At 44.9% G+C, this 24,535-nt stretch overlaps 1 protein-coding gene across 1 annotated transcript in view; it reads left to right on the forward strand.

Annotated features, from left to right (window-relative positions):
- prr5l (proline rich 5 like) overlaps nt 1-24,535 on the forward strand; it is a 115,909-nt gene that overhangs the window by 65,560 nt on the left and 25,814 nt on the right. The window contains exons 5-7 of the mRNA XM_048607130.1: nt 15,032-15,089; nt 17,727-17,818; nt 21,479-21,619. Of these exons, the coding sequence (XP_048463087.1) occupies nt 15,032-15,089; nt 17,727-17,818; nt 21,479-21,619 (291 nt within the window). The remainder of the gene's footprint in view (nt 1-15,031; nt 15,090-17,726; nt 17,819-21,478; nt 21,620-24,535) is intronic.

Here is a 24,535-nt window from a genome sequence, read left to right on the forward strand (position 1 = left end):
AAGGTACACCCTAGTGGTGTTCGGAGCAGAGTTTCAGCATTATTACCCAGTGATGTTGAAGGAACTTACAGTTCCAAATCAGAATGAAGTACAATTTAGATGGGAACCCTGCAGGTGTGGGTATCCTCAGGTTTCTACTGCTCTAGGCCTAGGTGGTAGAGCTTGCAGATTTGGAAGATGCTGTCAAAGGAACCCTGGCACATTGCTGCATTGACTCACATGCATAACATACACAGCTACCACTGTCTTTGAGGGCATGAATGTTGAAGGTGATGAATGAGGTGCCAATCAAGCTGGCTGCTTTGATCTGGTTGATGTTGAGCTTCTTGAGTGTGTTTGGAGCTGCTCTTATCCAGGCAAGTGTTATCCCCAAATATCCTTTTTGATGTATTGCTTTGGAGATGGGTGCATTGCTGAAAGGTCAGATTGACTGTTGACTATTATCAAGTTAATAACCGGTGTCATCCATCATCCAGTTTGGTTAACAACTGGTCTCGACTTACTAACCACATTCCCAAGGAATGAAATGGGAACTGTGTTCTGTTTTCAAATACGCGAGACACCTTTCTAAATAGTCTTGAAGCAAGATATGATCCTTGAATGTCGGCGAAAAGTGAAAATATTTGATGTGCTCTTAATTTGACATTAATTTAAAATAAAAGAAGAGGCTCCTTTCTATCGTGGCTTTCCACAGGACCTCAGGACATTCGGAAAGAACTTTGGCTGCATTCTGAGAATACTCCATTGGTTGTGTAATGTTGCAAAGTGGGCAATAGGACAGCTAATCTTGGCACAGCAAGATATGATAATGACCAGTTGCTACTTTTAAAAAAGAAATCACTAATGGGATGTTGGCGTCATTGATTAGGCCAGCATTTATTGCCCATCCCTAATTACCTAGACGGTATTTAAGAGTTGACCACATTGCTGTGGGTCTGGAGTCACATAAGGCCAGACCAGGCAAGAACGGCAGATTTCCTTTCCTAAAGGACATCGGTGGAACCTGTAGTTAAGGATTCAACCTCACTCAGCGTATGTGGAGCTATGAAATCTTTCCTGCCCACCTGAGATAGGGGGCCTTGTTCTAGTGTCTTATTCTAAAATAGCCCCAATAGGCTTCATTCCCTCTAATAATGTTTCGTCCTGAGCAGACCTCTGAGGTCTTTGTACAACTCGAACTTCCGAAACCGGAGGTCAATGCTGGGGTTGGTGGGCGGACCCTCTGGGCAACAGAGCGGTTTGGTGGGATCATTGCCAACAGGTCAACGTTGCCTCAGTACTGCACCTGAACTGTCAGCCTGGACAATGTGAGCCAAGTTGGACTTGAACATACAGGCAAGCCACCACCTACTGTTTGAAATGCCAATGAGTGGACAAGATTTTGAAGTGGGGTTTTTACTGGCTCGATTGGTGAGCAAGCCTATTCTCAGGACAACTTTGCTTTGTCCTGCTTCAGGGGCTAACAATGACAGGCTCAATACACCTCATAAAAGGCACCGAGCAGAATGCACCTGAGGATTATTGTCCTCGTCTATTATTGAATGGAGGTTATGTGTAACTTACCATCCCATATCAATGGAGTCTTTGTTACCATTGATGTCATTATTTTCTTTCAAAGTCTCTCCCATCATTTTTCATCCCTGCCTCCCTCTCCTCAAAGTTTTGCCGGTTCTTCCAGGGTGTGGCCTAGCAAGTGTTGTGCACACACTCCGCTACCTCGGTCAAGAAGGTCAGAGGCCTGTCCCAAACTGGGCACTGGGCATTGTCAGCACATTGCTGCCAATTCACTGGGTTGGCAAAAGAGTGGAGTTAGAGACTGCTCTGCCTTAGTCATACCCGGGGACTGGGACAGAGTAATACAAGAAGAGGGAAGAATAGGGAAGGAGAGAATACAGTGGTGGGGGGCAGGAGAAAGGAGAACGGTTTGAGACAGTACAGGAGAAAGGAGTAAGAGCAGGTCAATTGTAGTAGAGTTGGGGAATGGAATATGAGCAGATTAGGAGGGGATGCAAAGTAGGAGGCAGAAGAGGCAAATGGGAGGGGACGAGGAGAATGCTGGGGAGGAGGAGAATGAAAAGGGGTCAGCTACTTTCTGACAGTCGCCTGCATTTGAGTCGTGCAGATGGAAGGCGCACTGTTCCCCTATCCAATTCCTACCCCAGGCTCCACAAACTGACAAGCCTGGTGGTAGTGCCTGATGGCCTGATTGGACCATATTCAGAATCAAAATACTGGGGACAGCATGCTCCACATTGATCAGTTGAATGAAACAGAGAACAGTACAGTGCAGGGACAGGCCCTTCGGCCCACGAAGACTGCACCAACTCATGATGCCTTTCTAAACTGAAAACCATTTGCCTCTACACGGACTGTATCCCTCTATTCCCTGCCGATTTATATATCAAAATGCCTCTTAAACATTGCTATTGTATCCACCTCTACCACCTCCTCTGGCAGTGCATTTTGGCACTTACCCCACTCTGTGTAAAACAAAACTGCCTGTCACATCTCCTGTGGGCATTTCTACCCTGGGATAAAGATTCTGACTATCCGTTCTATCCATGCCTCCCATAATTTTGTAAACTTCGATCAGTTGCTCTTCATTCCTTCATTGTTCAAGTGAAAATAAACTATATTTGTCCAATCTCTCCTCATTGCTAACTGCTTCCAAACCAGACAACATCCTGGTAACAAAAACAGAAGTTGCTGGAAAAGCTCAGTAGGCCTGGCAGTATCTGTGAAGAAAAATCAGAATCCGGTGACCCTTCCCCAGAGCTCAAAACATCCTGGTAAACTCTTTCTGTAACCCTCTCCAAAGCTTCCACATCCTTCTGGTAGTGTGGTGACCCGAACTGTCCACAATATTCCAAATGTGGCCTAACTAAAGTTCCATGCAGCTGCAACATAACTTGTCAATTTTTATACTCTGTGCCCTGACCGATGAAGGCAAGCATGCTGTCCACCTGCTCGACCACCCTATCCACTTGCATTGCCACTTTCAGGGAAGTGTAGACTTATACACCTAGATCCTTCTGTATGTTGATGCTATTAAGGGAACTGCCATTCACAGTGTACTTCCCTCCTGTATTAGATCTCCCAAAATGCATCACCATGCATTTGTCCAGATTAAACTCTATTTGCCATTTCTCCATCCAAGTGTCCAGCCTATCTATATCCTCTGGCAGTCCTTTTCACTGTCTGTACTGCCCCAATCTTTGTGTCATCCGCAAACTTACTAATCAGGCCACCTCCAAACCATTTATATGTATTACAAACCATAGGGGTCCCAGCACTGATCCCTGTGGAACACCACCGGTCACAGATCTTCAGTCAGTGAAACATCATTCCACTGCACCTCTGTCTTCTACGACAAAATCAGCTCTGTATCCATCTTAACAGCTTACTATGAATCGCATGTGACTTCACCTTTTGTATCCGCCTTCCATGAGGGACCTTGTCAAAGGCCTTGCTGAAGTCCACATAGACAACATCCACCGCTCTGCCATCTGCAATCATCTTTATCACTTCCTCAAAAAATTCAATCAAGTTTGTGAGACTCAATATTCCCCACAAAAAGCTATGTTGCCTATTGCTGAAAAGTTTGTATTTTTCCACATGTGAGCAAACATTCCTCAAATAGCCGTTAAGCTCCTTTTAAATGTTACTAATTTTAGTTAATGGTTAACTTTAAAAAGCTGAAACCTCTCTAAGGCTGACTGTCTGGAACACCTCTATATCGACTGAGGCCAGTATTGACTGGATGCATTCAGGTGCCCTTGGCCACAGGAGCTAGTGCCATGATATTGACTCATTGTCATCTGTTTACCATCGAATTTGCTTTCCAAGTTCCAGCAGTGAGTAGATGTTATTTTGTGAGTCATCATGATAAGAATTTTGTGACGTAGAATTAACCTAGAAATGGCCATTCGGCTCATCCAATCCATGTTGCTGTTTTTGACCATTTGAATAGCAGTCCTGTCACTCACATACTTGATCTATACCTTTTCCTTTGCGTTTTACTTTATTCACTCCTGGGATATGGGTGTCGCTGGCTGGCCAGCACTTATTGCCCATCCCTAGTTGCCTTTGAACTGAGTGGCTTGCTAAGGCCCTTTCAGAGGGCAGTTGAGAGTCAACCACATTGCTACGGGTTTGGAGTCACATGTAGGCCAGATCGGGTAAGGATGGCAGCTTCCTTCCCTAAAGGACTTCACTTGATGAAGGAGCAGTACTCCAAAAGCTTGTGATTTCAGACAAACTATTGAACTATAACTTGGTGTCATGTGATTTCTGACCTTGTCCACCCCAGTCCAACACCGGCAGCTCCACATCATGGCCATGGACACCACAAACTGCCAGCTCAAAGTGGACAGGATTTCCAAGAAGATTGTACATATTGACACAGACATCAAGTTTCTGCAAAGATGCAAAAAAGCAGAGAAGATCCTGAAAGGACTACAGTTCACGAACCCAGTCAAGTTAACCTGTAACAAAGACCATGCTGAGAAACTCTGCTGTCGCACCTCTCACACACTCCTCAGTCATCTCATACACCAGATCCACAGCAGACACTGCGACCATGAAATTGAAGACTTCACCTGATGAAGGAGCAGCGCTCCGACAGGTTATGGTTTCAAATAAACCTGTTGGACTGTATCCTGGCCTTGTGTGACTTCTGATCTTGTCCCTAAAGGACATTAGTGAGTCAGATGGGCTTTCTGGACAATTGACAATGGTTTCATGGTCATCAGTAGACTCTTAATTCCAGATTATTATTAAATTCAAATTTCACCATCTGCCGTGGCAAGATTCAAACCCAGGTCCTCAAAAACATTAACTGAGTTTCTAGATTAATAGCTTAGCAATAATACCACTAGGCCATCACCTCCCCATTTGAGCACGTGTAACCATTTCCTAAATGTTAACAGTGGGACCTGGAGATTGTGGTCAGCATGGAGCAAGGGCATTCCCCATTGACCTCAAAGACAGAATTAATGAGCCCTGTAGCTCAGAATGTACCACCTCTTGCCATTCGGTAGAATGTCGTGTTCTTTCAAGTGGATTCCCAGCATGAAGCTGCCATGACTCCACTGAGCTATCCAAGCAGCCAATCACAACACAGCATTCTCACAGACAGCCAACTGCGAAATAATACACATTGAAATAAAGTCAACGTTTAGAAGTTTAACACCAAGCAATATAAAGATTGGGACGTACATATGGGGTGGATGTAGAAGCTGAAATATTGAGTTAAAAATTTTACAAAAAAATTATTTCAAAAAGCTGATCTTAATTAATTAAATGACACTTCACAAATATAAGATTGATGAGCCATGACTGGATAGTTGAGCTAACCTTAATTTTCAGCTACTTATTGCTCACATCGCCATTAAAATCCCAGTCACAACTGACTGAAAAGGTTTAACTTCTTACGCAGTTCCTATGAAAAGGGGATGTTCCCACCACATCAACTGATTGCTGGTTCTGGGTGGGTTTGAAGGTTAGAGAGGGTACAGGTAGTGATCCACAATACAACCTTACAATGCAGCAGACCACAAGATCCAGATTTCCATGTTAATCTGAGTGTAGGCTAAATTCTGAACCTACAATGACAGCAAACTCTGACAGTTCACTACCAAATACCCCAGCAAAATGTGGGCCATTATTATCTCTGCTTCACTCACCTGCCCCCAGAGACAAGTCCACAGCTTCACAGTCCACTGTGTAAAACATTGTGTTCTAAATCTATTATATTTAATTTTAGTCATTCTAGACCTTTTGGCCACTGTAAACAGTCTGTTTCAGGCCCATCAGAAGCTTAAAAATGTTGAACCAATTGTCCCTTTGACTTTAACTGTTTGAACAAGAAAACAGCCATCTTATTGGAATGAAAGGGTCTTGTGAATTGTAGCATTTTTAAATTGGAGAGAACAAAATAAGTGAAATAATATCACAGCCAGTCGCTAATAGAACAAAAAAGAAAAAGAAGAAAAAAGAGGTAAAAACAAAAAAGGAAAAAAAGGGATAAAAAGGAAAATAAAAGGAGTAAAAAGGAAAAATAAACAAATCTACCAGGCATAATATATTCTGATTTGATTATTCGGGTTTGAAAATTAAGATTAGCTAAACTATCTAGTCATGGGTCATTGGACAAACCAATTAAAGAGAGTCAGATTGTATTTATCCCTCCCTAGTTAAGGATAGCTATGGATGCATTTTAATAATAGACGGGCTGTCTGCTAACGGTAATGAGACCAGAGTGCACTGAAAATAAGAACCAGCCTTAACGCACTCCTGTAGACTACGAAGCCATGTCTTTCTGAATGCCGATGAGCAGAATAGGGAGGAGCAGAGGCTATCATTTCACTACAGGACAAAATCGGGCAGCCAGGAGTCCAGCTGACCAGCAATGTGCTGTTCCTCTTCGGGGTGGGACTGGGGTCACGCAGCTAGGAAGAGCCTTAGCAAAGAGAGCTGTTTGGATTAATTTTTGCAGGATCGAGGGCTTTACTCCTGCTCAAACAGTTTAAATTTTAACCTTCTCTAGCCTCTTTGGCCCCAGCAGCAGTAAGCCTGGCTGAAGAGCGCGTGACATTGTGGGATCACACATTGCACGTTGAAAGAGGCTGCGCGGCTGAAACAGGCCCCTTGTTAAAATGGCAGTACCCAGAGCATTGGCATGAACAGGGCAGTAGGTCTACCAAGTCCGAGACCCCTGTAGGATCTGGAGCACAAAGGAGGTGCAGACGTGGCCAAACATGTGGCATATCAGCTTGTAAGTCCTTCCAACAGACACCAAAGGTAAGTGGTGTAAATGAGAGAGAGTCCTGGGGGTCAGTCATCTGCAAACAGTGATGTTAAAGCACTTCAGTACCTTACCCCCATGACCATGAATCAACACGGGTATGCGTGGTCACCAATGCCTTTTGAGGGCATGGTACCCGAAGAGACAGAGAGGTCTACCAATGCCACTATGAGTTAATTCTCTCCCAGTTAATACAGATTTCTGCAATTTGAAATTGGTTCACCCGGGTGGTATAACATTGACCATAACTGTGTCAGGCACAAAATGTTCAGAACTTCATCTGAATCTATTTTCTTTCCTTTTACCTATCCCCAGAGATTGCATGACTGGGGATAACATTAATTTTTTTTTGGAATGGGACGGCCTTGACATATATAGGCTAGACCTTTCCCCTCTTTTTCCAGATGCAACCTAGTGGTTTGAAGTTCCTGCCAGGAACCTGCTGACTGAGCAAAGGACAGTTAAACACCCAGAGCACAGACAGAGGCAGGAATTTCTGCTGTCTGAGATAGAAAGGGCACTCAATTCATCCCCAAATCCCACTGCTTCTTGTCTACACCGGAATTAGGTCCTGGGCGAGGGGCCCATGATTGAACTTCCAACCCCACTACCAGCTGAGGCCTTCAAGTGGCAATTTGAGGTCATCAGCTGTAGGCCTTGCATGTTGTCACTGGGCAGGAGGGAGGGGCTGGTCATCAATTGACGGTGGTGGGCCCCCTGCTGGGGAATCCACCTCCCACCCTTGCTTCTGACCCTCCACAACTCCATCTCACCACAACCCCCAAACCAATGAAGCCACTTCCCCCCTTACCCATCCTGGGCCCAAAACCATTTCCCTTAGTCCTGAGCCATTTGCGATCCTGTGGGCTTTATTCCACATGCGGCCTTGGCCCTGCTTGATAGGCACATGATACGGCACAGTGATCCCTAAAGCAGAGTCTCTTGCCCAGTCTCCAGCTGACCGACAAGCCTCCGGCCAAGATTTTGCCTAGGGATCCTCCCACTCAGTGGAGACACCGGAGATCCACCCTGAAGAATGCTGACCTCGAACCCATGAGCTTGGTTGCTGGGGTATTTTAAGCAAGGAACAAGCCGCATCTTGTCAAGAAATGATTTCCCCTGAGATCAGAGGCAAAAGGAGCACTGGGGTGTATCGGGACCCGAGGCGGTGGTGGCAACGGAGACAAGGGCTCCTTGGTTATGGTAGGCCCGGAGCGGGGACTCTTGGTCATCAGTGAGGCAGCAGAAGCAGTTGCTGGTTGTGGTAGGCCCAGATCCGGGGCTCCCGGTTATCGGCAAAGCAGGTTTCTGCTTGCGGGGCAAGTGTGGGCCCAGGAAGGGAGCCGGCATCAGTGGCCATGAGCAAGGTGGACCCTGCGATGAAGCGATGGCGCCTGAAGAGTGGCGCCTCCTACATTGGTTGTTCAGGGGCAGGCAGCAGAGGGGTGGCAGTTTGGGTCATGTTGGCCAGATGGCTCAGAACTCCTAGTCGAAGCAACAGAATGAAGATGGACTCTTTCAGCTTTATCATTTTATTCTTAAAAGATTGAAATGGCACCGGATTGTTGCGACAGTTGAAGTTTTTTATTGGGTTGTTCGTTGTAGAGCATGAGTGACAGTAAATCATGGTAAATCATCATTATTCATATCCTCCTGCATTCCCACTCTGGCCTCTCAATCAGGCATCAGGGATTGATCTGTACATTTGAAGATGGACCACACTGGTTTGCACTTCATGTCCTCTCTCAGCGCGCTTTAAGACCGGATCCTGTGGTCATGGCAACAGAAAAGTGTGAGTCTGTGCCAAGACCCATTGGAACTGCCAGGATCAGCTGGATGGGCAAGATTAATATTTGGTCTTAAAGCAAGGAAAACACAAGGAAAAGCGACCGTTTGAAACATCATGGTTCGAGCTCTTGATTTAGCTGCAAAACGCTGGCACTCAATAATAATGTGACTTTTTAATCATGGCCTGTGTACAATTTGCTTCTGTTTAAAGTACACAATTTCTTTGTTCTGTCACCCAATCATTCACAAAAGAATTTTTGTTTCTTAATTTCAGTTTGCAGACTCTTTCTCAACAAATTAGACCTTTGAAACTCTTCAGTATACCCTGATTGCAGTGTCAGTGCTAGGTGGCACTCCCTCAGCACTGTGAGGCCGGTAATTACATTGAAATGGTTAGAGTTCAGAGGCCATCAGGACTGGGCTGTGACTGGTGACTGTAACGTGACTATTGGCAATAGAAGCAGCTAGAAAAACAGCCTGTCTTAATCACAATCAGATAGTACTCCAACTGCTCATAGGGGACCTATTGCTATCTCATATTATATTCTCAATATTTCTAAATTTCTCAAATGTCTCCTTTTACCTCAGCTGTTATAATATCCCCTGAATATAGTATAGCAAACATTTGAATATAGGAGTTGGGACATTATGCTGCGGTTGTACAGGACATTGGTGAGGCCCATTCTGGAATGCTGTGTGCAGTTCTGGTCTCCCGGTTATAGGAAGGATATTTTTAAACTGGAGAGAGTTCAGAAGAGATTTACCAGGATGTTGCCGGGAATGGAGGGTTTGAGTTATAAGGAGAGGCTGGATACGTTGGGACTTCTTTCACTGGAGCGTAGGAGGTTGAAGGGTGACCTTATAGAGGTTTATAAAATCATGAGGGGTATTGATGAGGTAAATGGCAGGTGTCTTTACCCTAGGGTGGGGCATTTCAACACTAGGGGGCACATTTTTACAGTGAGAGGAGAAAGATTTAAAAGGGACATGAGGGGCAATTTTTTAATACAGAGTGTGGTTCATGTGTGGAATGAACTTCCAGAGGAAGTGGTGGATGCAGGTAAAGTTACAATGTTTAAAAGACATTTAGATAAGTTCATGAATAGGAAATGTTTGGAGGGATATAGACCAAGCGCAGGCAGGTGGGACTAGTTTAGTTTGGGATTATGGTCAGCATGGACTGGTTGGACCAGAGAGTCTGTTTCTGTGCTGTATGACTCCATGACAACTTCTGTCATCATTCCCATTCCTTAGTGACCTGGGAAAACTGAGGTAAAGGGTGAAATTTTCCCCAGCCGTTGGACGCAGCTTCAGGGGAAAATAGTGAGGGGCAAGTTCCCAGCATGATCCCACTCTCTGCCAGCATTCCCCAGGGATTGAAAGAGTGAAGGGAGCCCTCTTGAATCTGTCGGGTAAGTGATAAAGAAGCAGGCGTGGCTGTTGAGAAGCTAAATATCAACTGTTTTAGGAAGAAATTCCTAATTTCCAGCCATGTTTCCCGATTTGCCGCCAAATTGCTGGGGTTGTTGAGTTGAGTCCACGGAGGGAAGGGCTTTTCCATTGTAACTGATGGGCTGGGAAGGCTTTAATCATTGAGACTGAAGAGCTGTCGTTAGGGGTCAGGCGAGAAACTGGTGCTCACAGCCTCTCGGAGAATGCTATCTCTGACTGACAGGTAATTGTTAACCGCTTGGAGGGAGATACACCTGACCTATCAGTGACTGGTCTTCAGCTGCTTTTCCCAGCTTCCTGCCTTCCCTTTGGGACAAGGCAGGAGGGAGGAAAAGAGCTTGTATAACCTCACTTTCTATCTCCGAGGAGTAGAGGTTACGCCAATGGCTCCATGAGTAACACCAGCCTACTTCACCTCAGCTTCCATCCCCTCAAGAGGGAATAGACATTGAGATCGGGCAGGAAGGAGGCAATATCCCAATGTAGGGTCTGCACCCAGTCGATCAGCTCTCTCAACATGCCTGAGGCCTCATGTCCTAGCGGGTTGAAGCTCTGACAGCCTATGTGCAGCTTCCTGGAGTACAACCATCTTCCCAGAGGATCAGGCGCTATCAAAGGGCCTATTGTTGGAGGACCAAGCTCACACCCAGTGCACTGCCCCTGTACACCACCACACCCTCTCTACCTCTTAACAATTGTGTGTTCTCTTGCAAAGAGAGAAAGGTGAGTGATAGTTTGTCTGGAGAGGAGTGGGGTGCAGAGTGTTTGTGCAGAGTGACTGAGAGGGCAATAGGATGAGGGTGAGTGAGTGTCGGTTGTTTAGCTGTGGTGCCTGCAGAGTGAAGATTGAGTGCAGACAAAAGGTGTTTTGTGCTGACGACGGCTGTAGGGGGCAATGGGTGAAGGGGTCACAGAGCATGGGATAGTCACACACTCCTTTCCTGCCCTCCCGCACTCCTGGATCCTCTTGGTGCACTGTCGCTTGGTTTGAAGCAACACATCGCTGTAGTGGCTACTTCCATCCATGCTCATTCAGGTTGGAAGACTGTCACCTTGCTCCTGTCCTTAGGGGGAGCACCTCATTGCAATCCACTGATCTCAGACAAGACACCCAGATCAAAGCTATGTCCCTGTGCCTCCTCTCCGATTCTGCTACAGCTTGAAAATACCAAGCACTGGTGAGCTTCTTCAAACACACAACTGCACTTTAATGAGACATTGTTCCTTTGACACAACGGAAGAATTGTCCCTCATGCTGTAGTTGGTCAGGAGTATAGAGGCAGGATGCTAACTGGCTTTCTCTTCTAAAGAGTGACCAAATGCGTGCACACCAAGGGTTTGTGTTCCAAATCCAGTAAAGATCCAGTCTTTGCTCTGGGCACTAAGGCAGCATCTGTTCAGTACCTCAACCATTTCAGTAACATTTGCTGTATAGTTTTCCTACTGATTTACTCGTGATCTTATCCCTATCTTATTTCTCCTTTTTATTATTTACCTGCACATGAAATACTTTATTCTTTGCGAATATCAAAACAGATAAAAGCAGTTCATATCTGCTCTTTGCTAATTCATCACATTCCCTTTATGTTTCATCTCCTTTGTTTAAGTCTTTCCACTTTGGAATTGAGATGAGGAGAAAGGTCTACATGCAGAAAGGGTGGTTGATCTTCGTAATTCCCTGTGGATGCTTCTTCACTGGGTGTGTTCAGAACAGATTTTATTGGAAGCTAGAGGATTTATGGAATATGTGCAGAGTACAGAAAACTGGTGAACAGGTAGAAAATCAACCATGAGTCAATTAAACAGAGGAGCAATCTTGAAGGGCTGAATGGTCTACGCTTCAAGGTAGCATTTGACCGAGTGAGGCATTAAAGAGCTTTAACAAAAATGATGTCAATGTGAATCAGGAGGCAAACTCTCTGCTGGTTGGAGTCACACCTGGCACAAAGGATGATGGTTGTGGTTGTTGGAAGTCAGTCATCTCAGCTCCAGGACATCTCTACAGGAATTCCTCAGGGTAGTGTCCTAGGCTCAACCATCTTCAGCTGTTTCGTCAATGGGGAAGCAGCGGCATAGTCATAATGTCATTGGATTAATAATCCAGAGCTCCAGGCTAATATTATGGGAAGTAGAATCCCACAATGACAAACAGTGAAGTTCGAATTCATTAAAATCTAATGCCAACTATATCAATTTTTTAGAGAAGAGAAAAAGCCAATCACTGCAAAGGCAATTTGGGATGGGCAAGAATTGTTGGCCTTGTTAAAGATAGCCACATCCCAAGCAAGAATAAAGAGAGAAAGTCAGAAGTGGGGATGTTTGCTGATGATTGCACAATGTTCAGCACCAATGTTCAGGAATTCACAGGCACATTGTGATTGATTCTAAACATAAATTACACCTGAAATGACAAATACAAATCAGATAGATTTTGTGAATTGGCTAAGCAATCCAGTCATGGATTGTAGTGACAAAAGTTCTTCAAAGCTCTGTCTTTCTCACAAGAAGTTTCAGCTCCTCCTCTTTGAGGACTTACTCAGATGCCTAGGCAATAGCAGTGCACAACAAACCCAAATTCTATGGGCGATATGTTCACCGACAACCACATAACTCCACAGAACTGTCTGCTTGTTCTTAGCTTCTAGATCTGTTCTGTCAAGCCCGCACATACCACACTCCCTAGTGGACTCCTCAACTTCTGCTGACCTCTGATGACTCTGTCCCTTTTTGCATGATTTCAACCAGACATCAAGTCTCTGTCTCAGTTTTGTTAGCGAACGGGATGGCCAATTTCCCTATCCAATTAGGACCTATCCCGAAAAAATGCAAGGTTTTCACACAGATTCCAAGACTTCCCTGAATTCTATTGATCTCCTCCTTTAAATATTGCCATTGTTCTTCTGTCTCTGTGTCAGCATTTTTCTCCTCTGATCTTCCTGCACTCAATCCTCATTCTCTAATAGAATCATACACTCCCTACAGTGTGGAAGCAAGCCACTCGGTCCATCGAGTCCACACTGACCCACCCCCTACCCTATCACAGTAACCCTGCATTTCCCACAGTCAGTGCACCTAACCTGCACAACTCTGGACACAATGGGCAATTTAGCATGGCCAATCCACCTAACCTGCACATTGAGTCAAACAGCACAGAAACAGACCCTTCGGTCCAACTCATCCATGCCAACCAGGTTTCCCAACTAAACTAGTCCCACTTGCCTGTGTTGGCCTATATCCTTCTAAAACTTTCCTACTTATGTACCTGTCAAAATGTCTGTTAAATGTTGTAACTGTACCTGCATCTACCACTTCCTCAGGCAGTTGATTCCACATACGTACCACGCTGTGTGTGGAAAAGTTGCCCTTCAGGTCCCCTTTAAATCTTTCTCCTCCCACCTTAAAATTATGCCCATAGTTTTGAACTTCCCTACCCTGGTGAAAAGACCTTGGCTATTCACCTTATCTATGCCCCTCATGATTTGTTGGACTGTGGGAGGAAACTGGAGCACCCAGAGGAAACCCACGCAGATATGGGGAGAATGTGCAAACTCCACACACCTTGAACCCAGGTCCCTGGTGCTGTGAGGCATTGTTGGCCTTTCCCCAATCTAAACATTGGCCTTTGAAATAATAGTATATTTTGTTCAATCGTTGTTTTAAATTCTATAATGATCACTATTGCTGGGATGTTCCACGAGACTAACTTGCCTTATTAGCCTTGTTATATATTGGATCAACAAGGAACCCTTTACTCCCTTGCATTGGTGCAACATATTTTGCAATCTCAGGAAATACCAAAGCATTTTACAGTCACTGCTGTATTTTTAAGTCGACTCCATGTTGTAAAATATGAAACATTACAACAAATTTGCACACGGTACATGCCCACAGACAGCAATGAAATAATCAACCAAATAATCTGTTTTATAAAGAAAACGTTCATTTAAATAGCATTTTCCCCAGACACTGGATGTATCAAAGCATCTTAAAAGCCAGTGACGCACTTTTCCAACAGCCACTGTTATAAAATGACGGCCAGTAGTGATGTGGAAATGCCAATGTTGGACCAGGGTGGATAAAGTCAGAAGTCACACGACACCAGGTGATAGTCCAACATGTTTATTTGAAATCACAAGCTTTCAGAGTGTTGCTCCTTCACCAGGTGAAGCGGAGGGAAGTGAACAGGACTTCTGACTTCAGCCAATTCATACAGAGCAAGGTCCCATTGGAAAGGTTGTCACCAGATTGAGTCATAGAGATATACACCATAGAAACAGACCCTTCAGTCCAACTCGTTCATGCCAACCAGATATCCTATATACATCTGGTCCCATTTGCCAGCATTTGGTCTATTTCCCTCTAAACCCTTCCTATTCATATATCCATAGAGATGCCTTTAAATGTTGAAATCGTGCCACTTCCTCTGTCAGCTCATTCCATATGCGTACCACCCTCTGCTTGAAAAAGTTGCCCTTTAGGCCCCTTTTATATCTTTCCCCTCTCACCTTAAACCTATGCCCTCTAGTTTTGGACTCCCCCACCCCAGGGAAAAGACCTTGCCTATTTAACCTATCCATGCCACTCCTGATTTTACAAACCTCTATATTTTCTGACATTACTGGTTCCGTGCTGTCGGACGAAAAGGAACAAAACAGTTGTGTTTCTGTAGAGCCTTTCACAGCCATCAAATATCTCAAAGTCTTTTGTAGTCAACAAAGTATTTTTGAATTGTAGTCACTGTTGTAATGTAGGCCACATGACAGCCAATTTGCTCACAGCAAGCTCCCACAAACTGTGACAATAACCATATTCTGTGCTTTTGTGATGTTGTTTGAGAGACTAGTATTGGCGGGGAAACCAAGAGAACTCTCCTATTCCTCATCAAAAGGCACTGCAGAATGCACAGTTTGCATAAGTGCAGAAATTAACTTTTCTTTCTGGTAGAAGACATTCATCAGATGTTCTCTTTATTTTTCTTGTTGGCAGAACCATCTTCTTTCAAAAGGCTTGGTCTTGATGGAAGAAAAGGTGCGGGTCTGTGAAGGTTGGTACAAAGACAGTAAAAATCTCGACACCATCCAGGGCAAAGCAGCCTTTTTGATTGACGCCCCATTCACCGCCTTCAACTTTCAACCCTGATGCCCAGTCGCAGCAGTGTGTACCATCTACAAGATGCACTGCAACAACTTTCTAAGGTTCCTTCAACAACATCTTCCAAACTCACAACCTTTAACACTTATCACCAACACCTGAAATGTTCCTTTCAAATCACAGCCCGTCCTGACTTTAATATATATCAAGGTTTCTTCATTGTTGCTGTCTCAAAATCCTGCAACTCCCTTCTTAGCAAGTATCTCTGCAGTACTAAGACTGAAGTTGTTTAAGAAGGCAGCTTCTTCAGGGCACATTCTTCAGGATGGGTAATAAATCCTGGTCTACCAGTAATGCCCACATGCCATGAACAAATTTTTGAAAAAAGACGCTAGGGACTGATATGAATGTTACCCAGTTAGCCATATTGATCAAGGGTTTAGTACAGTTTGATCCTTTTAATTCAAAGTCACTAGACTCAAAACAACAAAAACTATTCCAATAATTGAATGTTAAAGTGCCAATTTGCTGTGCTATTTGCATTGATTAATTTAAATTGGATAATTCAATCTATTCAGTGAAAAATTGGGTTCCATAATGAGAACCGCAATGTATTTCATTTAGTTCAGTATGAGGTGACTTGAGATTACAGTCAAACACATGAGCATGATTTTAGCCAGTAAACAGCATTGAGTGGAAGTTCAGCAGTTGTTGCACATCCAGTAGTGGTGCTAAATATTCTCACATATACAATGCATTCTGCTCAACACTGAGCTGCTGTCATAGCTAATAATATTGACTTCAGTGTAAGCATTTGGAAGGTTAATATTCATCGAGCCCATGTTTAAATTGTTGGTGAGATCAGTACGTATTGAATGTCACATGAACCAGTTACCCCATCCCCATGGAATGTTATATTTTTGTATCTAAATGCTTGCTGCATTGAGTTTTTTGGAGAGATTCTCACCATGAGCCCCAGTGAAATTTTCCACCACACCATATCAAATGCGTCTCATTAACTACCTACTGCATTCCTACGGTGTCCCTTACATCCAGTTCCAGCCCTATCTTAGCACAGTTCCCAGAACAACTTGCTACGGTTTGGATATCCAGCAGTATCCCCAGTGCCCGAGCCACATTTAAGAGGCTGCCGTGCACCTGGATGAGCGCTGGCATTCCCAAAGCTGCCCTGAACATGTCAGAGAAGGGGAAGTGATTCCCCAACAGGGACCTGAAGGTCCTGAGGGAGGGGGCCTCATCCCAGAAGACTGGCAGAGGAGGCCGTGCATTAGGGTTAGACCTTAGCAGCCTGGTTACCCAGTTGACTCAGTGCCATCTCCAGGGTCAGGAGGAATGCCCAGCAGTGCCGTAAGAAGTTCAGGTGAAGACTGGGACCACTCCTGCAGGGATACTGAGGTACCCATGTCCCACTAACTGAGTAGGTTGCATTCTTCACTCCCCTACAACTCTCACGTTAACCCTACTGTCAGTCCCACTCATTGCACACCACTTCCCGGCCATCAAACCACTTCTGTCTTGTAGCTATGACCCAACATGTCCACCACTCCCACAGAGAAAAGACCGGCTGCCTGCAGCAGCACCCTCCTCGATGTCCAAGGACGGAGGTATTGAGGCCTGGGAGGAGGTATCAGCAAAGCTGCCTCCTGACCCCTCCCTCCCTTCCCCAGATACTGGCACCTTGATAGAAATGTCTGTCATAGAGAGTGTAAGGATGAACACCTCATTGTGACAGCTCCACAGCTGCTCAGCGATGGAACCAGCCCAGGCCGCTGGCTGTCGGAGACCAGGCCCCTGCTCAACCCCAGACAAGACAGGACCGTGTTGGGTCGTACAGAGGGAGGAATAGGAGAAACAGACAGGGATGTAGGGGACAATGACCCTTATTGCCCAGAGGCTGCAGCAGTGCAGTGTATCATGTGACCGTTTGGCTTCCTCCATGGATAGGCCAGAGGTTGCCATGGATAGCTAGGCCCAGCATCCTCAGGGGCTGCTGGAGAGGCACACACTACTGCACTCCATCGCCCACACGTTGGTCCTCGGGATTCAAGATGTGCGTTAGGACTTTGGGAACTTGGCTCGTTCTCCAGGTGCCCCTTCCTCAGAGGAAGATGGGGCAGTGCCAGGGGGCACCATCCAGAGGAGGAATCACATACAACCGCTCAGGACACTCCAGAGGTGGTCAGGCCTTTCACCTCCACCCTGTCTGACCTCCTCCGACCCTTGGATTTTGAAGACCATCGACGTGTCTGTGCTGTCCCTCGGGATCTCCCTGGCCCAAAACCAATGGGACTCGCTGCCAAGAATGCTCTCTCCACACTCCTGATGGAACCCAAGACTACACTGAGACATTGTGGAAAGGAGAGGAAGAAGGAAAACCTATTGAGGGGACATTGGTGGCAGTGGCAAGGCACTGGGTATGAATTCTCATGCTTGTAGAAATGTCACTGTTTTGCCTCTACTTTGGTTTGTACAAGTCTCTGTTTACTTGATTGCCATGAACATTAGCTATTTGATATTTTCCACCAATCACTGTTGATGCTTTTACCTATGTCCCTTTGTTTGTTCTTAGGTGAAAATCTTTTGGAAGCTTTAACAAGTAGTTGGGATAATTTCTTCACTGAAATCCTACCCATGTTACAAGCCATATTTTATCCTGTGCAGGTAAGGTAGGAATGCGAGGGTTGATTCTGGATTATCTAACACCTTTGCAACAAAAACAGCATTCTTATCATGGTTCAGATTAAAAAACAGCGCTTCATTTTCCACTTGGGAACTCTGCAGCCTTCCAGACTTAATATTGAGTTCAACAATTTCAGGGCTTGAGGCCATGTCCTTAACCCCAACCCCCACAAACCAGGTTGTGTCATCGCATGGGCTGCTACTACACACAACCTATTGTCAGCTACTAATATCCCCCATTATTCATTCTCCCAGACTGTCCTTTACCCACCCCTTTGTCTGTCCAACTGCTTTTCTCTCTCTTTGCACTCTATCTCCATTTATCGTTTACCCTTGCCCGCTGCCACCCCCCAACCCCATTTTCTGAATGAAAAACATCCTTTTCCTAGCTACCATCAGTTCTGAGGAACGGGCACTCAACTGGAAACGTTAACTGTGATTTCTTTCCACAAATGCTGCCAGATCTGCTGAGCTGTTCCAGCAATTTCTGTTTTTGATTCTGACTTTAGTCCAGCTAGATCCCCTTCGCAACTTACTTTCTGACCTATCATTCGTAATGCCCTCATTGGTCGTGCAGCTACGGTATTCTGTTGTAAAGAGTTCCAAAAAAAATTCACATGCAATTGATTGAAGAAACTTCTCCCAACTTTAGTCCCAGATGGCTGATTTCCTATTTGGAGACTATGCCCCTGTATGTACTAGATTGCCCAGCCAAAAGAGTCATTGTCTCAATAGTGACCCTGACAGTCTCATCAATAACTTTGTGTTTTTCAATTAGATCTCTTCTTCTTCAAACCTCCAGGGAATATGGGCCAGGTTCACTCAATTTCTCCTCACAGGATAATGCCTTCATCCCAAGAACCAGGCTCGGGAGCCTTTGTTGCCATCTGTCCAGGGCAAATTTGTCCTTCCTAGGTTACACACAATATTCCACTCCAGGCCCCAGTAATGGCCTGTAAAAATCTAATCAGAACTATCGCGATATGGTACGGTAGACATGACGAATGTAATCAGATTCAGTGATACTCCTTCGTAGGTTTATCTGTGAGGTTGCTGAATGAGAGAGACAGGCCCAGATTCAGGCCCTTCTCAACTCGGCTGGTGAGGGGGGCTGGATGGACATGACTGTTGCCCTCACTGCCCATGGCCACAGAGGGAGAGATCCACCAGATATCCCCAAGGTGTGAGGTGCTTGCTGGAATAGGCCATGAGAAAGTGCCAGGTGAGCAAGGGAGAACCCTCAGCTACGGTACCCCTCACCGTTGTTCCCATCTGCATAGCGGAAACTCAATAATATCAGCATTCGCCTCCCATGACCCATTCCTGCTCGAGATGAGAGGGCAGAGAGCGAAATTGATGGAGGAAACTTATTGGTGGTGACTGGTCAAGAAGCAGTTATCACTTTTTTGTTTTCCCAGCTCCCTAAACATAACTGTCTCTCTGTCTCTCTCTCTCACACACACACAACACAAACACCCACACAGACATGCTCACACACATGCAAACACTCTCTCACACACTTACACACAGACACTCTCTCTCTGACACAAGCACACGGTCACTCAGACATACACACAGATTCACACTCTCACACACACTTATACATACAGATACTCTCATACACACACACTTACACTCATAGAGTCATAGAGATATACAGTGCGGAAACAAACTCTTTGGTCCAACCCATCCATGTTGACCAGATATCCTATATAAATCTAATCTCATTTGCCAGCATTTGGCCCATATCCCTCTAAACCTTTCCTATTGAAATACTGATTCAGATGCCTTTTAAATGTTGTAATCACACCAGTCTCCACCACTTCCTGTGGCAGCTCATTCCATACACGCACCAGCCTCTATGTGAAAAAGTTACCCCTTAGGTCCCTTTTATATCTTTCCCCTCTCACCTTAAAATACACTCTCTTACACACACGCTTATACACAGACACTCTCACAAACACACACATACACAGACACTCTCTCACACACACATACACAGACACTCACACACACACTTACACAGAGACACTCTGTGTCACAAACACACACAGGCAATTTCTCACATACACTCTCTCCGTCTCGCTCTCTCTCTCTCTCTCTCTCTCACACACACACACACAGATGCATGTACACTCTTACAAACAGACACACACACACTCTCTCATACACACATATACACACACACACACACACACACATGCACACACACACACGCACGCACACACACACTCTCATACACAGACACACACACACACTCTCATACATATATAACAGTTACGGAGAGTTATGGAGACGTCATTCAAATATGCTGATTTTGTCACTTACAAGGTTGTTCTTTAATAACCAAGGTCACTATATTTGGCAAAGATGGCAAAAGGTTTTACTGCTCTCGCCCACAAAACTATTAGAACAGCAGATATGTGGGAAAGGAAACAGCCGTGAGTCTGTTTGAAGGGGATCAGGATTCTCTCTCCCTGCATGGGGCAGTCTTGGGTTCTGCACTTAATCCCTGTTGGTGTGTGCTAACTATTTAGAGATGTTCACAAATCCCGCTGCTGATAACAGGAGCCTGTGGAGAAGCATCTAGATTTCAGCTCATCACCTCCTGCCAGACATTGCACTGTGACCTAGAAATCTGTTTGCAAGAAATCATCTATGATGTCCTCCATATTTGAGGGCACTGCATGTTGTGAATTTAATGGCTGCAATTTCGAGCAGTTGCTATCACATTTGAGGAGCAGGAAGCCCACAGCAACATTTTTTTTTTAATTCACTCTTGGGACGTGGGCATCGCTGGTAATGCACATCTCTAGCTGCCCTTGAACTGAATGGCTCATCAGGGCCATTTCAGATTGGGCAGTCGAGAGTCAACCATGTTGCTGTGGGTCTGGAGTCACATGTAGACCAGATCAGGTGAGGATGGCAGATTTCCTTCCCTGAAGGGCATTAATGAGCCAGATGGGCTTTTCCGATAGTTGGCACGGTTTCACAATCTTCAGTAGATTCTTAATTTCAGATTTTTTAAATTGAATTCCACCATGGTAGGATTTAAACCCAGATTCCCAGAATGTTAGGGTCAGGATTAATAGTCTAGCGATAATACCACTAGGCCATCACTTCCCCTTATCAACATTAATGCTTATTAACAGTTTCTGTGTCACTTCGGTGCCTGTTGTTGTGTCCTTATCACACAGTCTTTCTGTGACAGCTCTCTCTTGTCCGTTGTCCGCCTTTATAATGGGAATATTCTAAACAAACCCATCAATCCGTCACCTGGATCAGTGCTAGCAAAGTAGCAGGCAAGGGGAAGATGCAGAGAGTTGGATTAGCAAAATGATGGAAGTTGTTGAAGCTTTCACCACTCTGTGTGCAGTTCATTAATGTAACCACTAGCCATGGCACCCTACCTCCCACCATCTGAAAAATCCAGTTCCTTGCAGTATGTGGCATTTGTTTTTATGGGAATGGTTCTTAACATATATCACGTTCCTGCATCTGTGCAACGTGTTTCTTTCAAAGCACTTTGTATGACAACATTGGCAATATCGCTTCTAGCCAAAAAGACTTAGAAGTCTTTGCTTTGAAGAAAGCAATCTTGTGAAAAGCAGCACGGGTGACTTCAATGCTTTTTTTCATCAGGGGCAGGAGCTCACAATCCGTCAGATGGCCTTGCTCGGATTCCGAGATCTGGTCCTGCTCAAGGTAGATCTGGAGCAGGTGCTCCACCAGCCTCATACCAGTGTGCCTCCATCCATCACACAGATGCTCCTAGTGCTTCAGGTGAGAGATTGATGTCAATGGGGCCGAGCTCGGGCAGGCTAGAGCATACCTTTCCTTTTGTAACTACCAGTCAGGCTAACTGGCTGTGATCTGTTCAGGGCTCCCAGCTGAGGCGGTGCAGTTGCCATTCTCAGTTGAACCCACAGGTCAGATTTTCACAAGAGCATGGACAATGCCAGAGAAGTTTATAGGTTGTAGGTGGGGCTTGGTTCCACATTGTCATCAGCAGGGCAGATAGCAGTGGGAGGTGGTGTGACCACACCCTGTACCCACAGCTGGCTTGATCCAATGTGGGAGTTGGGACCTCATACACCATCCTCTCTCAATTTTCATGGAATTAGGTCAAATTCATGAGGACATATGGTTCAGGTCCCTCAGAAGAGTCAGGAACTGTAGTCTGAATCCGGGGGAATAAGCCATATGTTTTCAAGGTATTAGCCATTCCCCCCCTTTATGTTCCTACATGCCCCCTCCCATGTTCTGTGTTGGATCCCTGTATCCTCCACACAAATTCATCCAGCATGAAGTATAAAAACAATGAGTCATGTCGTATCAATGGTCATGTGTTATGGACTAGACTAGACCCCCTCAAAATATTTTAAGAAAGTAGCCTAAACCCTAACTTTTTCGTTTTTAAAGGCAAATGGGAAGTGCTGTGTTCTAGATGCAATGCAACTGGTCAAACTACATGGCATTAAGCAAAACACAATTTATTCAAACACTATAGTTAAAATACCACAGAAGAAAGAAGAATTTAGAATAACAACACTATTGGAAAAGTTGACAGATTAGTAGATACAGTAACTACTACTAATTAACTGTTCCAATATAGCAACATCCCATAAACACACCCCTTTGCAAAAAGGCAAATTCAGAAATCTGATTTTCTCACATGCAAAAAAAAAGGACAAAACACACCTCTTAAGCCACAGCATTGTCGCACAGGTCTGTGGTTTGAAAGAAACATGCATTCAGAAATCTGCCTTAAAGAAACCACTGCTGTTTCAAATCTGTAAATGTGTCAGTCAGACATAACCACTATTGTATCATTTATAGAAGCTTTATACCACTTTTCAAATCTTAATCTTGCCCAAATACAGAGACACTGAAAGAAAGAGTTCAAAGAAAGAATAACTTGTACTAATCAATGAAAAGAAACAATACATGTTCACCTGTGGAAACAGAGGCCTCCTGAACTCATGAATTACTGGGTCTTGAAGCTCAGCCAAGCATTCATAAAGAAACCAGGTGTGAGCTAATAGAGGTGGCATAGGGAGTTTATTGCTGACATGGAGAGTTAGGTTGGGTGGAGGGTATGGGTGTTTGGGGTGAGGGCTAAAAACTTTAAAAACCTTTAATTCAACTGGACCAAGGTTTCCTCGCCCTCCCCCCACTCCCTACGAAATCTCTACCATCTGGGTTGTTGCCAAACAGCAGTCAGGTTTTCATTCTATCGATCTTCTTTTCCATGCACAAATCTCTACACTCTCATTTCTGCTGGATGGTCCACCCTTCCTTCAGCTCCTTCCACCTTCAGTCAGTGTGGTCTGTGCAGTGGAAGGTAGACGCTACCCAACACTGATCCCAACTTCATGTTTCCCCATGACTGAACTGGCCTCAAAGTAAGGTGGAGGAAAACTGTGGAAAGAATGACTCAGCACTCTGGTATTACAAAGGCACAGGTAAAGACGTCTACTCCTGGAGGACCATGATGCTGTTCTTTCATTACAGAGACTACTGGTGATGGTTTAACCTGACAGTCACCACACCTCAGGCAAGAGGAGAGGTTGAGAAGGAGAATCCTTCATGGTGACCTCAGCCTGAACCTGCTGTCAGAGGGTCAGTTGGCTAGAGGGCTGGTTTGCAATGCAGACTTGATGCCAGTATCATAGGTGAAATTCCTGCACCAGCTGAGATCGCCGCTAAAGGTCCCATGTTCTCTCCCCTTTCCTGAGGCACAGTGTTAAACCACCATCGATCATCTCTAATGAGAGAGTAATCCTATGGTCCGGTAAGACTGTGGTGGCTTTACAAGGGCACAACACACAAGCCAATCAACAGGAATTCTTTACTCACTGGGGAAGGCAAATCTGAATAGAATGGGTTCTCACTAATTGCCTCCAATTCAAAGTGAGACCAGGAGCCTTTAAATTAGAAGATCACCAGCCAGTGCCTTTTAAGGGTGAGTGTGGATTTGATGGGCTGAATGGTCTGGTTCCACACTGTAGAGATTGTTTTGATTTATTGATTTGATTTATTGTCATGTGTACCTAAGTACAATGGAAACCTTTTGATTGTGAGCAGTTAAGGAAGATCGTAGCAGGCAAGGATATACAGATCATAAGGTGTTTGAACTAGCGAGGCATACAGGTTGCAATGCAGAGAAGGTGCGTGGAGCAAAGTCAACCTTAACAAGATCAACATTATTTGAATTTGGAGAGTCCATTCATCAGTCTAATAACAGCAGGGAAGAAGCTGTTCTTGAACCTGTTAGTGTGTGTTTAAGTTTCTGTACCTTCTGCCTGATGGAAGAGGTTGTAGGAGAGCATCACCAGGCTAGGAGGGATCTTTGATGATGTGGGCAGCCTTTCAGCAGCAACGAGAGGTGTAAATGGAGTCCACAGATGGAAGGTTGGTTTCCATGATGGTCTGGACTGTGCACACCACCTTCTGCAGTTTCTGTAGGAAACTTTTCTGTAGGATTTTGATAACAGTGCCCCCTGTGAAATAGGCAGCTCCACATCAGAGATAATTCTCACTCACAGGGTCACTTTGTTTTTAAAGGTGTAGCCAAGATTTAAACAGTGCAAGTGACATGATCAAGACAATGGACAAGGGTTAACATTCTGGTAGCTTACCAGATTCCATTACCATCAGCAGAAATACCAGTAACTAGGCTCTTGAGTACTTGATAAC

Source organism: Rhincodon typus, chromosome 17 (genome assembly GCF_021869965.1).
Source record: "Rhincodon typus isolate 14 chromosome 17, sRhiTyp1.1, whole genome shotgun sequence".
NCBI lineage: Eukaryota > Metazoa > Chordata > Chondrichthyes > Orectolobiformes > Rhincodontidae > Rhincodon > Rhincodon typus.